This window comes from Lutra lutra, chromosome 13, assembly GCF_902655055.1.
Source record: "Lutra lutra chromosome 13, mLutLut1.2, whole genome shotgun sequence".
Classification (NCBI taxonomy): domain Eukaryota; kingdom Metazoa; phylum Chordata; class Mammalia; order Carnivora; family Mustelidae; genus Lutra; species Lutra lutra.
This window is the reverse complement of record NC_062290.1, coordinates 4,201,933-4,214,709: the sequence shown is the minus strand read 5'-3', so window position 1 is coordinate 4,214,709 and position 12,777 is coordinate 4,201,933. Positions and strand designations below refer to the sequence as shown.

The 12,777-nt window shown below is 50.6% G+C and overlaps 2 protein-coding genes across 4 annotated transcripts in view; both read left to right on the top strand.

Annotated features, from left to right (window-relative positions):
- The window catches only part of PTPDC1 (protein tyrosine phosphatase domain containing 1), a 643,782-nt gene that overhangs the window by 263,493 nt on the left and 367,512 nt on the right, over nt 1–12,777 (top strand). The gene's annotated exons all lie outside the window — the stretch shown is intronic.
- FAM120A (family with sequence similarity 120A) overlaps nt 1–12,777 on the top strand; it is a 97,884-nt gene that overhangs the window by 27,400 nt on the left and 57,707 nt on the right. For all 3 annotated transcript variants that reach the window (XM_047700739.1, XM_047700738.1, XM_047700737.1), the window contains exons 4-5: nt 9,343–9,471; nt 10,332–10,428. In XM_047700739.1, coding sequence (XP_047556695.1) covers nt 9,343–9,471; nt 10,332–10,428 — 226 coding nt within the window. The remainder of the gene's footprint in view (nt 1–9,342; nt 9,472–10,331; nt 10,429–12,777) is intronic.

Genomic DNA, 12,777 nt, shown 5'->3' with positions numbered 1-12,777 from the left:
GCTCGTAAACTTTAAACTTCACTACTCCTCACCCTTTGTCACTACCACCTTCTGCCGGTGCTAGTTCTCAGTGTGGACACTTGCTGCTGGGCCTCCGGGGGCTCTCTGCTCCCCTCCTCTGAGTATCTCCCTTCTGGGGTGCCCTCTCAAGCTGGTCATGCTAGCACCAGCTGCCTCAGGCTTCACGTCCACCCCTGCCTAGCAAACCCTCTCCCCTTGATGGTGCTGCGCCATCTCTTCTGCCCGCCTGGGAACTGCCCACCTGAGCAGGCGGTGAGTTTACAGTTGTGGTCAAAGAAGGACCTAGATGGCTAGATGGAAAGAAGCACTGCGTTCGTGGATTAAAAGACTTACTTAGATTTTATTACCTCCCTATCAGAACACTAGCACTAGCACAGAACACTAGCTTTTTTTTTTTTTTTAAGTAATTGAAAACTGTTTTAAAATTCATGTGGAACTATAAAGGACCTAGAATAACAACAAGAATGTGGAGAAGGAAGAACAGAGTCGGAGGGCTTTCGTGTAGAAACCCCAATAAAATGGGGAAGGGATAGTTTTTATAGTAATGGGATATCCATGAGCAAAAATGAAAAGAATATTAAAATCAAGTCTAGAAAAAACATAAGAAATCTTTACGACCTTGATTGAGGCAAAGATTTCTTAGTGAAAAGAATGAAAAACAAGTGGCTGAGGGAAGGGGTCAGAGTGTATTTCTGGTAACAGACCCATGTCCGGAATTTATAAAGGAAGGCACAGTAAGAAGATAGGACCCAGCAAAAAAGGGATGGGGACGGTTTGAACAGGCATTTTCTGGACTGTTTAGTAGGTGCGCAGAGGCCCTCCACATCCTTAGGGAATGCCAGCCATAGCCCAGCCATAGCCAGGGGAGGCGGCAGGATGGCACAGCCTGTCGCTCTCCAGGTGGCTTCCACGGGATTGTGCCCGAGTGGCTACCTGGACAGCAGCCCGGCAGCTTCTCACAACACTGAACATACAACTCCCTTGTGAGCTGCGTTCCCACTTGGCGGCACTCACCCCAAATGAAGCTGTGTGTTCACCCACACTTAGGCCTCAGTATCCCTGTGGCTTTATGTGGGGCCTCAGAACCACCCCTTGGCCGGCCGGTGAATGATGGGTGGAATGGAGTCGCACGGGAAGGCCTGGGAGTGGGGAGGGAACAAACTTCTCTTGAGTGAGATCTCAGACACAAGGGAGATCTCCGAGCCCGCCTCTGGGTAGCTCCCAGGGAGGGCAGAACTCGAGAGAGGGCGCGGTGTGCAGCTGCTGCCTGCGCTGGCTGGGAAGCGACACTGGGGACCGGGGGCGTCTTGGGCTCTGTTCCCCATGGCAGTGCTGGCTCTGCTAAGGTGTGCCTTCCTCAGAACTCAGTGATTGTGTGCCTGAGGTTGATGGGTTTCACTGCGTATAAAATGCTTCCGTAAAGCAGATTTAAACATTAGGCTCCCCATCATGAACCGGGCTGCCCATGCCCGCAGGTAAAATTCCTCCTCCTGAACGTGTCATGAACATTCATCTCTGTCTTCTGGGCTCTCCTGGTCTCACACTGCTCCCACTTACAGACCCTTTGTCCCAGCACTGGGGCTCCTCTCCCCGCGGCCCCCTCCCCACTGCCTCTTCTCCCTGGCCAGACCCATTGCCACTGCCTTCTCTGGTCTGAGACCGGTCTGTGCTGTGTTCTTGAGCTGAGCTATTGTCACCAGATGCATGTGGGCCCTGCACACCTGGCGCTGTCACCCCTGTGCTCTCATAGCCCTCAGTTTGTAAATGTGCTTTCGTCTTTCCCACATTCCCCAGCCCCACTGCTCCTCTGTAGATCTCCGGAGGGTGGCCTCTAGTGACGTGCCCAGCGGCTTGACCCTGCGGTGAATTTGAGCCACCACGGTGGGTGTGTGTTCCCTGTGGTCCATTCACATCTTGCTGCGGCCTCGGGCTTTCCGACACATCTCATCTGCTCTTAGGGTTTCAGCTGCCATTGCTGTGTTGAGCTCTGTCCAGTATAGCTCAACCATGAGACCCCTTCCCTGACTGCAGGGTGTAGCCCTCCATCTGCCAGGGCATCTCCACCGGGACGCTCCACCTGCACACTGGATATGGTGTTCCTGCTTCTCTGAGTGCGTTTACTGCCCTGTATCCTCATTCTCAGAAACAGCCGTCCCTGCTGACATCTCCACCCTAGGAGCGGTGTCACTTAGAAGGTGGGAGTATGGTCTGCCTTGGGGCGGTGGGCACGCTGCTCACCTGGGTGGTCCTACAAGTAAGCACCTTAGTAGGGCCCTCTGTCCCCTTGGGATGTCCAGAGTGGACCACACGGTGGTGGCATGAGGGTAAAACGCAGCGATGTTCTTCTACACGGCCCTCCAAGGGGCCCTCCTGGGTTAGCAGTTTGTCTCCAAAAAGAACGCGAGTCTCTGACATCCCGTGTTCATGCGCGAGTGAATGAGTGTTGGCGAAGTGGCTTTCTGGTTTCCTTCCCTGTCACTTCCAGAATTCAGACTTGCTGCCTTCACATCTTGTGGCTTTCCTAATGGTGATGGAGGGGTCAGGTTCTGCTTCAGCAGAGCCGTTGTGTGGAACTTGTGTTTTGTTCACCCGTGTTCCGGTGAGCGGCTGGGAGGCCGTGTGGGAGCAGCAGCACCAAGCCCCAGAATCCTGGTTTTGTGGTGTGTTGGTTCAGTTAGCGGGGAGTCCTGTAGAGAGCCATGTGGGTCTCAGAGCTCAAGCCAGATGTGCTGACGACCGGCCTGAGGGGGACTGAGTGGCCGTGACAGTTGCGCTGTCCCAGTCATTGACGTGAGAGTGGTGCGCGTTCCAGCTTGCTCATAGCCTCGCGCTGAGCAGTTCATTAGACGAGAGGATAAAGAGTGGAAGAGCCCTGTGCTCACAGAAATTTCCATGATGGGTGGATAGCATTTATGCAAAGTTTGGATACAAGCTGGAAGAGATCGTAAGGGTTTTTTGTTCTTACCTTTTTTCACTTAGTCAAAATTTATTTCAGACTAACCAAAATAGTAGCACTGTAATCTCCTATGTAAAAACTTCCTATAAAATGTTTTGAAAATGTTGATATTATTATTTAATCCCTAAGAGTGTACTATAAGATTTTTAAAAGCAAAATAAGATACCAGTGAACTTGGAGGTACTTAAGATGACATAATTATCAGCAGAATTAAAATACAACTGCAGTGGTTTTCAGACAAAACCAATGTGAGTCTGTTACACTTTGCATCTTATTTTTAACTTTGCTTCATTTTAAAGCATTTGGATTTCTAACATTTCTATTTCCTAAGTATCTTTATAAAGAAAATACTTCAAGTCACAAACTGTATTGTTTACCATAAACTGATGTGCTGTGAAGTCAGACATGGTCTGGCTCTGTACATCTGTCTTCCCTTCCAGTGTCAGCTTTATAAATGTTGTCACTGAAGTCAGGCGTGCAGCTCCTTCATGCAGGTGGGAGTGTGGTGGACGGCGGGTCCTGTGTGTGTCCCCACACGGTTGCTACTGCAGGGGCCCCATTTACGTCTTCCCGAGCTTCTGAGGATTTCAGATTCCTGTCCACATGAAGAAAAAGACTTAAGTGGCCCTAGATGATCTATTCTGTATGAAGAAAATGCACAGGAGAAAGATCACTTAACGGCAGGTGAAACTTCACTGTGGGCTCCCTTCCCCAGGCTTGGAGCCCCGCCTGGCCAATGTCCCTTTGCGTGTGCGTGCCCGTCCAAATGCAGTTTACCCGGCTTTTGACTGGCTGGTTCCCTGAGTGTGTGTGAGGGCTGAATTTTTGTTTTAAGGAACTGGTGTATGTAAATATGTTCAGCTAAATTGTGTGTCAGTATCCTGATGCTCTTTTCCTAAAGATGCAACATGTAAGATCTTTATAAAAAAGTTGAGTGGGGGGCCTGGGTGGCCACCTGGTTCAGTCGGTGAAGCATCTGCCTTTGGCTCAGGTCGTGATCCCAGGGTTCTGGGATTGAGTCCTGCATCAGGCTCCCTGCTCGGGCGGAGCCTGCTTCTCCCTCTGCCCCTTCCTTTGCTTGTGATCTCTCTCTCTCAAATAAATAAAATCTTAAAAAAAAAAAAAAAGGCAACGCAGATGCACTTGCTGGGTGCTGTTCATGGGGCGGCAGGCATGAAACACTGTGGACGTGTTCCGGTTGTTGTCAGTGCCCCGGCCTGAGGCTTAAGGAGGAGGGTACTGAAGTGAAGACAAATTCTCAGTGAGAATATCTGTTCTTTAAAAAGGAGGTAAAAAGTCATATAACATAAAAATGTAACCTATTGATTTGGAGAACACCCATTTTTTTGTCTTAAAAAGCCAGAAAAAATGTTGAGAATGGAATTGATACCACTTAGAGCTGGAACAGAGCTGTTCAGAAGTGGAACGTGTGCCAGTGCTTTGACCTCACGGAAGAAATGACTTCCATGTGCACAGCCAGCTTCCCCTGGGTTCCGTGGCTGTGCCACTGTGTCCGTGTGGGACGCCCCGGGTCTGCGAGGCCAACGCTTCCCTGCATTCGTGGCTCACAGGATGCTCCCCGGCCAGGGCGTCATTGCCTCGGGAAGGGAGTTGCTGTTTCAGTAGAAACATTTTATTCCATCATGTGAACATTAAGACCCTGTCAAATTATCCTTTTTTGTGGCACATTTTAGAAAGCTTTAGAAGGGCCTTTGATGTAGTCTCCATACTGTCTGGAGAGAATCTTGGATTTTAGTGGCATCCTTTGCTGCTGTGGCATCGTGGGTTTAACAGTTAAAATGTCATGTGGTAATTGCATTGTGCCATTTAAATTAATTTGTGGACAAGTCTTTGATTTTTGAAATGGAGCCAAGGTAAGGTAACAGAATCACGGAAGTAGTGGAATACTGGAACCTGGTAGCTGCAAGTTGATTCTGTGGCAGGACTCTCATTATTTCACCTTTAGGGGTGGGAAGAGATAGTCTCCTTGGGGAGACAGACGTGAACTTGTGTTGTGGCCCTTGAATTGCTAGGTATGGATGGGAATGGGGTCCTAAAGAGTGGGAGCCTGTTGCTGCTTGTGGTGGCTGGTGCTGGCTGTGCTGGGGCTTTCATGGACCTGGTCGCATCCCTGCAGAGTGGGTTTGTCCTGTGCTCACACCACCGAGTTCATGACAGCTCCAGCAGTGGGCCAGGGTGCAGAAGAAAATACAAGGTAAAGGGTGTCAAGAGAGGCACATGGAACGGGATTATCGTGGCTAGCAAAATGGGGGGGGGCACCTGCTGGGTTGTGGGTCTGAGGGGTCCCAGAGGGGAAGCCAGAGGGTACAGGAAGGGCCATCATGGGGGCCACCTGGCTTAGTGCCTTTTGCACCCACCACCTGCCCATGACCCACAGGAGACAGCAACACATGGTATTCAGTAGGAAATGAGACCTTGGGGCAGGATGGGGTTCTGTGCTGAGGGCCTCGTCTGAGGCTCTGCCTGCCAGCTCCCGCCAGGTTGTGTCTATCTGCCACCAGTTGTCCTGTATGCACACTGGGATGCTGCACACACTGGGAGGTCCTCTCCACTTACAGGTTTTGTCTTTTTGCTTGCAAAGTGTGTAACTAACAATTATTGCAATTGTTACAAAGTGCTCCAAAAAGGCAGATGATCGCAAACATTTGGTTTTTAATTAAACAGAATTTACATTCTATCCTTGGAGACAAAAAGTACATTTTTCCAACTTTAACTTAGATATATTGCAATTTAAGTTTTGTTTTTTTCTCCTAAGGTTAAGCTTTGGGCTAAAATAAAAGTACAGTTGCTCAAAGAAAAGAAAAAAAGGAGAAGTAGGACTTCCAGAAAATGACTTTGAAGCCTCTCTCCAAGGAGCAAGTTTGAGTTGGGGTTTGAATGTGATTTTGTTTTTTTGAGTGGACAGGGAGGGATTGCTGTAAGTTCCCTGCAGTCTCTTCTGTGGCTGGGGGTGGGAGGGTGTCGCCGTGCTCTTCCAGCATGTTCGGGAGGATTTAGCGCTTTTTGAGGGACAGCAAGTCATCATTTTGTACCAGCGGAGAGTCGGCAGAGAAACTCCTTTGTGTGGTGTGTGTGGAGGAGGGCCATGGGCCATGTTCGAGGTGGCTGGAATCTTCGGGGATTATTGGCTTTCTCCGCCGGATTTTCGCTCTCAGCTCTGTTTCTCAGACCATAGGAATACGCGATTCCTCCCCAGTGCAGCGCGCGGCAAGGTTTTAAAGAAAGTACAAATTAAAAGTTGTTAGGAACGTCAGAAGTTTAATAAATTGGTTGTTTGCAGATATAGGCATATTTGAACGTACCAGGAATCTTTCTCATGAAAGGAATACTATGGTAAATAGTTGTGAAACATGTATAATCTTTTGCCAAATGTTTCGAGGTTATAACAGTGCCATCTGAGTTGTAGAAATTACGTTGTGTACTCTTTCTTCCTGAGTTAAAGCCTCTTGTGTGCACTGAGGCCCTCAGGATGTGCCCCGAGCTATGAGTGCGCTTAGGCTGTCCCCTGGACTTGGCCACTGTCCCGGGTTTCTCACCGAGGTGGTTTGGGAGGCTTGATTCTTTTTTTTTTTTTTTTTTTTTAAGATTTTATTTATTTATTTGACAGAGAGAGAGCTCACAAGTAGACAGAGAGGCAGGCAGAGAGAGAGGAGGGGAAGCAGGCTCCCTGCTGAACAGAGAGCCTGATGCGGGGCTCCATCCCAGGCCCCTGGGATCATGACCTGAGCCGAAGGCAGAGGCTTTAACCCACTGAGCCACCCAGGTGCCCCGTGGGAGGCTTGATTCTAAATGAAGCTGCAGGGCCAGGGGCGGCTGGTGTGAGGAAGTCAGGGCCCTGGGGACTTCTGTGCCATTCGGGGCTGGGGGCTGGCGCTCAAGAGCATTCACTGGTAGTGTCCTTTTCCTTCAAAGCTTGTTCAGCATAGCACTTAGGGTGGGAGTGAAGCAGGGATGTCCACGGGAACGAAAGTGACAGATGGTCGTTTTCACTCAAGGCGGGACAGACCCTGAGTGACTACCCATCATCGGCAGAGTCCCAGTGGCAGTGTGTGCACCCCAGGAGAGGTTCTCCCCCTATTAGCTCCCCGCCCTGGGGGATAGCCCTTTTCAAACTTGGCCATTTTATATCCTATAGGTTCTGTTCTCACCATGTTGTCATCACTCTGTTCTGTATCTAAACTCCTCGTACAACAGCCAGCCTTGCCAGTATGGCGTGAAACCTTGAGGACCTCATAAGCTCTTAGGGAGCCAGGGGCACACCTGGTCAGCCAGGCCCATGCTGCTGAGGCCAGGAGTCGAGGCCCTGGACCCTCAGGCACAGCTGTCCCCGGCCCCGTCCCTGTTCCATGAGGACAGCACAGGGTTTTTGTTCTGACTCTTCCCTCCTGGGCTGCCACCAGCTGGCCCTGCTCCTGCCCGGCCATGGGACCAGACGCCCCAGAAGGGGGAGCACAGATGGGACTTGAGTTCCTCCCAGACTGACTGGCACATGCTGTTTGCCAGGCTTCGTCCCCATGGAGCGTGTGCCCCCGTGGGCTTTTGTCTTCATGGGGGAGTTGGGTTTCTGGGCCTGAGCTTGGGATGTGTGTGCATAGACGTGTGTGGCTCTCTAGAGGCCTCATGATGGGGTGTCCTTTCATGAGCACTAATGACTGGCACACAGGGCCTGAGAACTGCGACTCGGACTTGAGGAATGGTGCTTCAAGAAAATCTGTTCCCGGGGTGCCTGGGTGGTTCATTGGGTTAATAAACCTCTGCCTTCGGTTCAGGTCATGATCTCGGGGTCCTGGATGAGCTCCGCTTTGGGCTGGGTGCTCAGCAAGGAGCCTGCTTCCCCTTACTCTCTGCCTACCTCTCTGCCTACTTGTGATCTCTGTCTGTCAAATAAATAAATAAAATCTTTAAAAAGAAAAAGAAAGAAAGAAAGAAAATCTGTTTCTTCTGTGAAAAGAGAGTGAATGTAGTCTACACATCTGAAAATCTTCTTGATGGTGACTTAGAAGTGTCAGTGTCTGTTTTCTGGTGGGTCTTCCATGTCATATGCTCAGGCTCAGGTTTTCTGATTTTCTTCTTTTGTTTTTCTCTGTCTTTGTGCATGTGTGTGCATGTCTTAAAACAACTCAGATTATGGGGCACCTGGGTGGCTCAGTGGGTTGGGCCTCTGCCTTCGGCTCGGATCATGATCTTGGGGTCCTGGGATCAAGCCCCGCGTCGGGCTCTCTGCTCGGCAGAGGGCCTGCTCCCCTCTCTCTCTCTGCCTGCCTCTCTGCCTACTTGTGCTCCTTCTTTCTCTGTCAAATAAATAAATAAAAATCTTAAAAAAAAAATCCAACTCAGATTTATCATCGTAACGTTGTAAAAGCCACAGTCCTTCTGGAAGCTCTGGAAGGATGTTTCCTGCCTCTTCCAGATTCGGGGGTCACTGCAGTCCGTGGCTTCTGACCCCTCCTCACTCCTCATCTCTGAAGCCAGCTCCCCTGCTCCCCATTCACCCCGGAGGACCCTGAGGTGACACTGGGCCTACCTGGACAGTCACAGGGTGGAGGGCAGGAGCAGACAGCTCTGGAGGCAGAGGGGTTTTTGGGGTCTGTGCCCTGTTTTCTTTGTGACCTTTGTGGCTATGTGGGAAATAGAGATTATTTTTTGCTATCATTTGACTTTTTTTAATTGCTAAAAACAAACTTATGCCTGATTCATTGTTGTTTCTAAGAGAAGAGCAAAACTCTAGTTACGGCTGAAATTATATCTTTTTTTTTCATAGTGTTTTAGTTTTTATTAAAGAGCATAAAACCTTTTTTTTTTTTTAAATCTGTTTACTTACCTTTTCGTGGAGTCAGCTATTCTGGGACAGTGAAGTACTCCGACACTTACTCCATGGATCTTCACCAGCCACGACCCTCAGCATCAGCAGTCAGGGACCCATCTTTTCTTTCCGTTCAGAGCTGACTTGGCTTTCTTGGCACTCTGGTGCCTGGGCTGCGTCCACCTGTCACGCCTTCTGTTGGCTGGCACAGGAAGAGTGGGAGTGCGTCCGGCCCGTGGCTAGTGCGTCCGGCCCGTGGCTTCTTGTGCCACGTTTGCTGCTGTGGGGCACGGGGTTTGCAGTCCAGGACTGACGGTGAGCAGGCTGCAGACGGGTCAGAAGTGACGCAGGACTGCCAGGCGCTCCGTGACCTAGGTCAGTGGAAGTGGCTGAGCTGTACTTAATACCCATGGGGAGCCTGGGCTTGAGCCCCAGCCCCAGAGTCTTGGGGCCAGGACCTACAGAGGGGTCATGATGGGGCATGCAGCTTCTGGGCCCTGCCCTTGGGACTCACCTACTGACCTGTACACTTGTTTCTCAGGTCCGGGCCCACCAGCTAGTCCTGCCGCCATGCGATGTGGTGATCAAGGCTGTGGCTGACTACGTCCGCAACATCCAGGACCCCTCGGACTTGGACGCCGTAGCTAAAGACGTGTTCCAGCATTCTCAGGTACGGCGCAGGCTTGGAGACTCTGCACAGTGGGGGTGGGGGTGGCCCGGGCCCGGCACCTGGCTCCCAGCCTCCCCTGCGGCTGCACCAGGAGGGCTTGAGGTAGATGCCTGGGAGGTCTGCACTCCTCCGTTGTCCATCATGATCGATACCGTTTCTCCTGAGAAGACAGACCTATCACATGGGCCAAGGGGAATTGTGAACATGACTTATCCATCCCTTCAGGTGATGGTCAGGGATTTCTTCTTCCTTTTGTTTTGTAAAGTAGGGAATGTGAGCAGGTCGGGGTTAATAGAGGACATGAGGTTGGTGTGACCTCCCATGTCTCTCTGGAAAGCTGAAACCACTGTCCTGCTTGCTGGAGACAGGACAGAAAACTTCCCCAGGCAGCACCAGGGATGTGGCCCAGAGAAGGCTGGGATTTCTCGTGGGGGCCAGTCTGTGTTACCCACGTCACTCTGAGAGGATTAGTGTCTGATGTGTTGGTTTTCCCGGAAGATAATTTTTTAAAATAAAGTTTGTTTGTTTATTTATTTGTTAAAGATTTTATTTATTTATTTGAGAGAGAGAGTGAGAGAGCACGAGGAGGGGGAGGGTCAGAGGGAGAAGCAGGCTGTCTGTTGAGCAGGGAGCCTGAAGCAGGGCTTGATCCCGGGACTCTGGGATCATGACCTGAGCTGAAGGCAATCACCCAACCAACTGAGCCACCCAGGCACCATTGCTGAAAGATTTTAATGTCACTCTAAACTCTTCTCTAATTTGAAAAGCTGTAGATGATACATGTGCTGAATTGTGAAAGTATGTTCATGCACACGACCAGTGGCATGCAATTTACAAAGGTTTTCCTACGTTTATTTCAGTCTAGAACAGATGACAAAGTTATTCGATTTAAGAGAGCAATTGGATATTACTCAGCGACTAGTAAGCCTATGGCATTTCACCCAGCACATTACTTAGGTAAGTAAATCCAAGCCTCTGTGATGGACGCTGACCATGCAGTCACCAGAGAGATGAAAACGTGGGCCCAGTGGTCATGTAGTTTTATTCATCTGAAGTGAGGTTTCTGCAGCCGGCACGAGCATGTGGAGCTGTGCCTCCTGGGCAGACTCGCAGTAGCCCTTGAAAGGGTTGAGGAGCAGGACAAACCGACCTTCTGGGAGTTGGGGGCGGGCCAGGGATGTCCACGGGATGCTCTGCGGGGAGGCCTCTGGACCTGCAGACCCCTTTGTAAATCCAACTCAGAAAGGTGAATAGGTGTCTTCTCCTTTGCTACTTTTTTTTTTTTTTTTGTATTTTGTTTGCAAAAGACCAAATTTAACTCAGAGATTTGAAATTGGGGAATAAAAATAATTATAAACTGTTTGCTTGAAGCCTGTCTGGTGGCGCTCTCGTGGGAGGCTGTGAAGCCCTGAGCCTACCTACGTGCCAGACTTCTCCCTGAGCCCGATCGCCTCTCTGGGTCCAGAGCCATGAAGCTCAGAGATCGTGCTGCCCACTGTTGTTTCTGTTGTGTCTGCTTCCTTGTTCCTGGTGTGGCTAGAGAGCACCACTTTGTACTGGTTTCAGAAGGTTAGTCCCAGGTTTGAAATGTCCCAGAGAGTTGTCCCTCACGTGGTATGTTCATCAGCTCACTCAGACATAGAGCTGCAGTGTGTTGGGGGGCCCCACAGGTCATGGAGGAGTGCTGGCTGCTGGTGGTGGTCTCTGCGGGTGCCCAGTGCCCAAGGAGGGCCGGGCTGCAGGCATGGTGGCTTCACTGGCCTGTCCGTTGGGACCCACAGTCGGGGCTTCTGACGGGTTGGGGCTCACAGCTGGTACTCTGGCCCCCCACAGCCACAGTGCTGTTGAAAACTACTTGGCATGTGCAGTCTGTTCATGCTTGGACAAACTCTGAACCGTGCCCCTGCTTTCCCCATGGCTTGGTCCTGTAGCCTCGGCCCTATATTGTCCAGGCCTTGCTGACTTCCACCGGGGATGTGCCGGGCTAGCTCCTGTCTTAGGGCCTCAGCGCCCTACGCCAAGAGTGATTCCTGACCTCCTGTGCCTGGGACACTCCAGTTCCTGAGGTCCTGGCTTTGCTGTCACCTCTCTGAGGCCATCAGCCACCGGCCATCATGTGTCAGCACCTGGCTTTAATTCTCTGTACACTGCCTCCCACCCCTCCCCCAGGAATGTCAGGTCTTGGGCAACCAGGGCCCCAACTGCCACCGTCACCCTTGTGCCCCTCTGGGAAAAGTATTTGACTAAGTGACTTGATCTAGAAAAAGCTATTAAACTAGGACTGTGAGATCTTGATTTGGGGTCACTGTGCTGGACAGAGGGACATGTGGCAGTGCAGGTCAAGTTTGTTGCTTTATTTCTATGGCAGGGGCACCCAGTGGACACTGTCAAGACAGGTGACAGGCAAGGTCTGACACCAGGGGAGGACATCCTGACCCTATGGCCTCTGGCCTCAGACTTCCTGGTTATGGAGATGGGTGTATGTGACATGCTCTATGACCACTTGTCATAGGGCAGACATTGTCTTTGTTCTTGGAGCGGGGCTGGGAAAGGCAAGGAATAGCTTGTAGCCACAGAGCCTGGCAGGAGCTCCCAGAAGGACATCTTTGCCCCTTGTGTGTCTGAGGTGACACCTGGTCCTTGTGTGACATGGTAGTTGAAATAGTCACTGTAGTGCACTGGGGACTAGAACTTTTGCTCAGGAGGAGGCAAGCAGGAAGGTCAGGGTGGAAAGGAACATGAGGCTGTGTTTGGCACTGGTCTGAGCTGCTAACAGGGTTGGTAATATGTTGAAGAGATGAGATGGGCTTTAAATGTACTTTTAAATTTGAGTTGCTGCTGCCATTTTTTTTTTTTTTTTTTTTTGACGATTTTATTTGAGGGGGGAGAGAGAGAGAACACACAAGCAGGGGGAGGGGCAGAGGGAGAAGCAGATTCCCTGCTGAGCAGGAGCCTGATGGGAATCTCAATCCCAGGATCCTGAGATCATAACCTGAGCCGAAGGCAGACACTCAACCGACCAAGCCACCCAGGCACCCCTAAATTTGAGCTTCTTAAAACCTTGTAATGTTGTACAAAGTGGTCTTGTGTTCTTACGTTGTCAAACAACATGTGAGGGAAGTATTTTATGGATGGAGGTGACACTCCTGGAATTTAGTTTCACTTCCTGTCTGTGGGTTTTGGGGGACGGTGTTGCGTTGGGGAAGAATTTTTGGTGTTTGGGGCAGTATTTTTAAGCAGATCCATATGGGCGATAACTACCGTGTGTTGCATTAAAGCCTTTTCTGCAGGGTCTCCTGGGGCTGC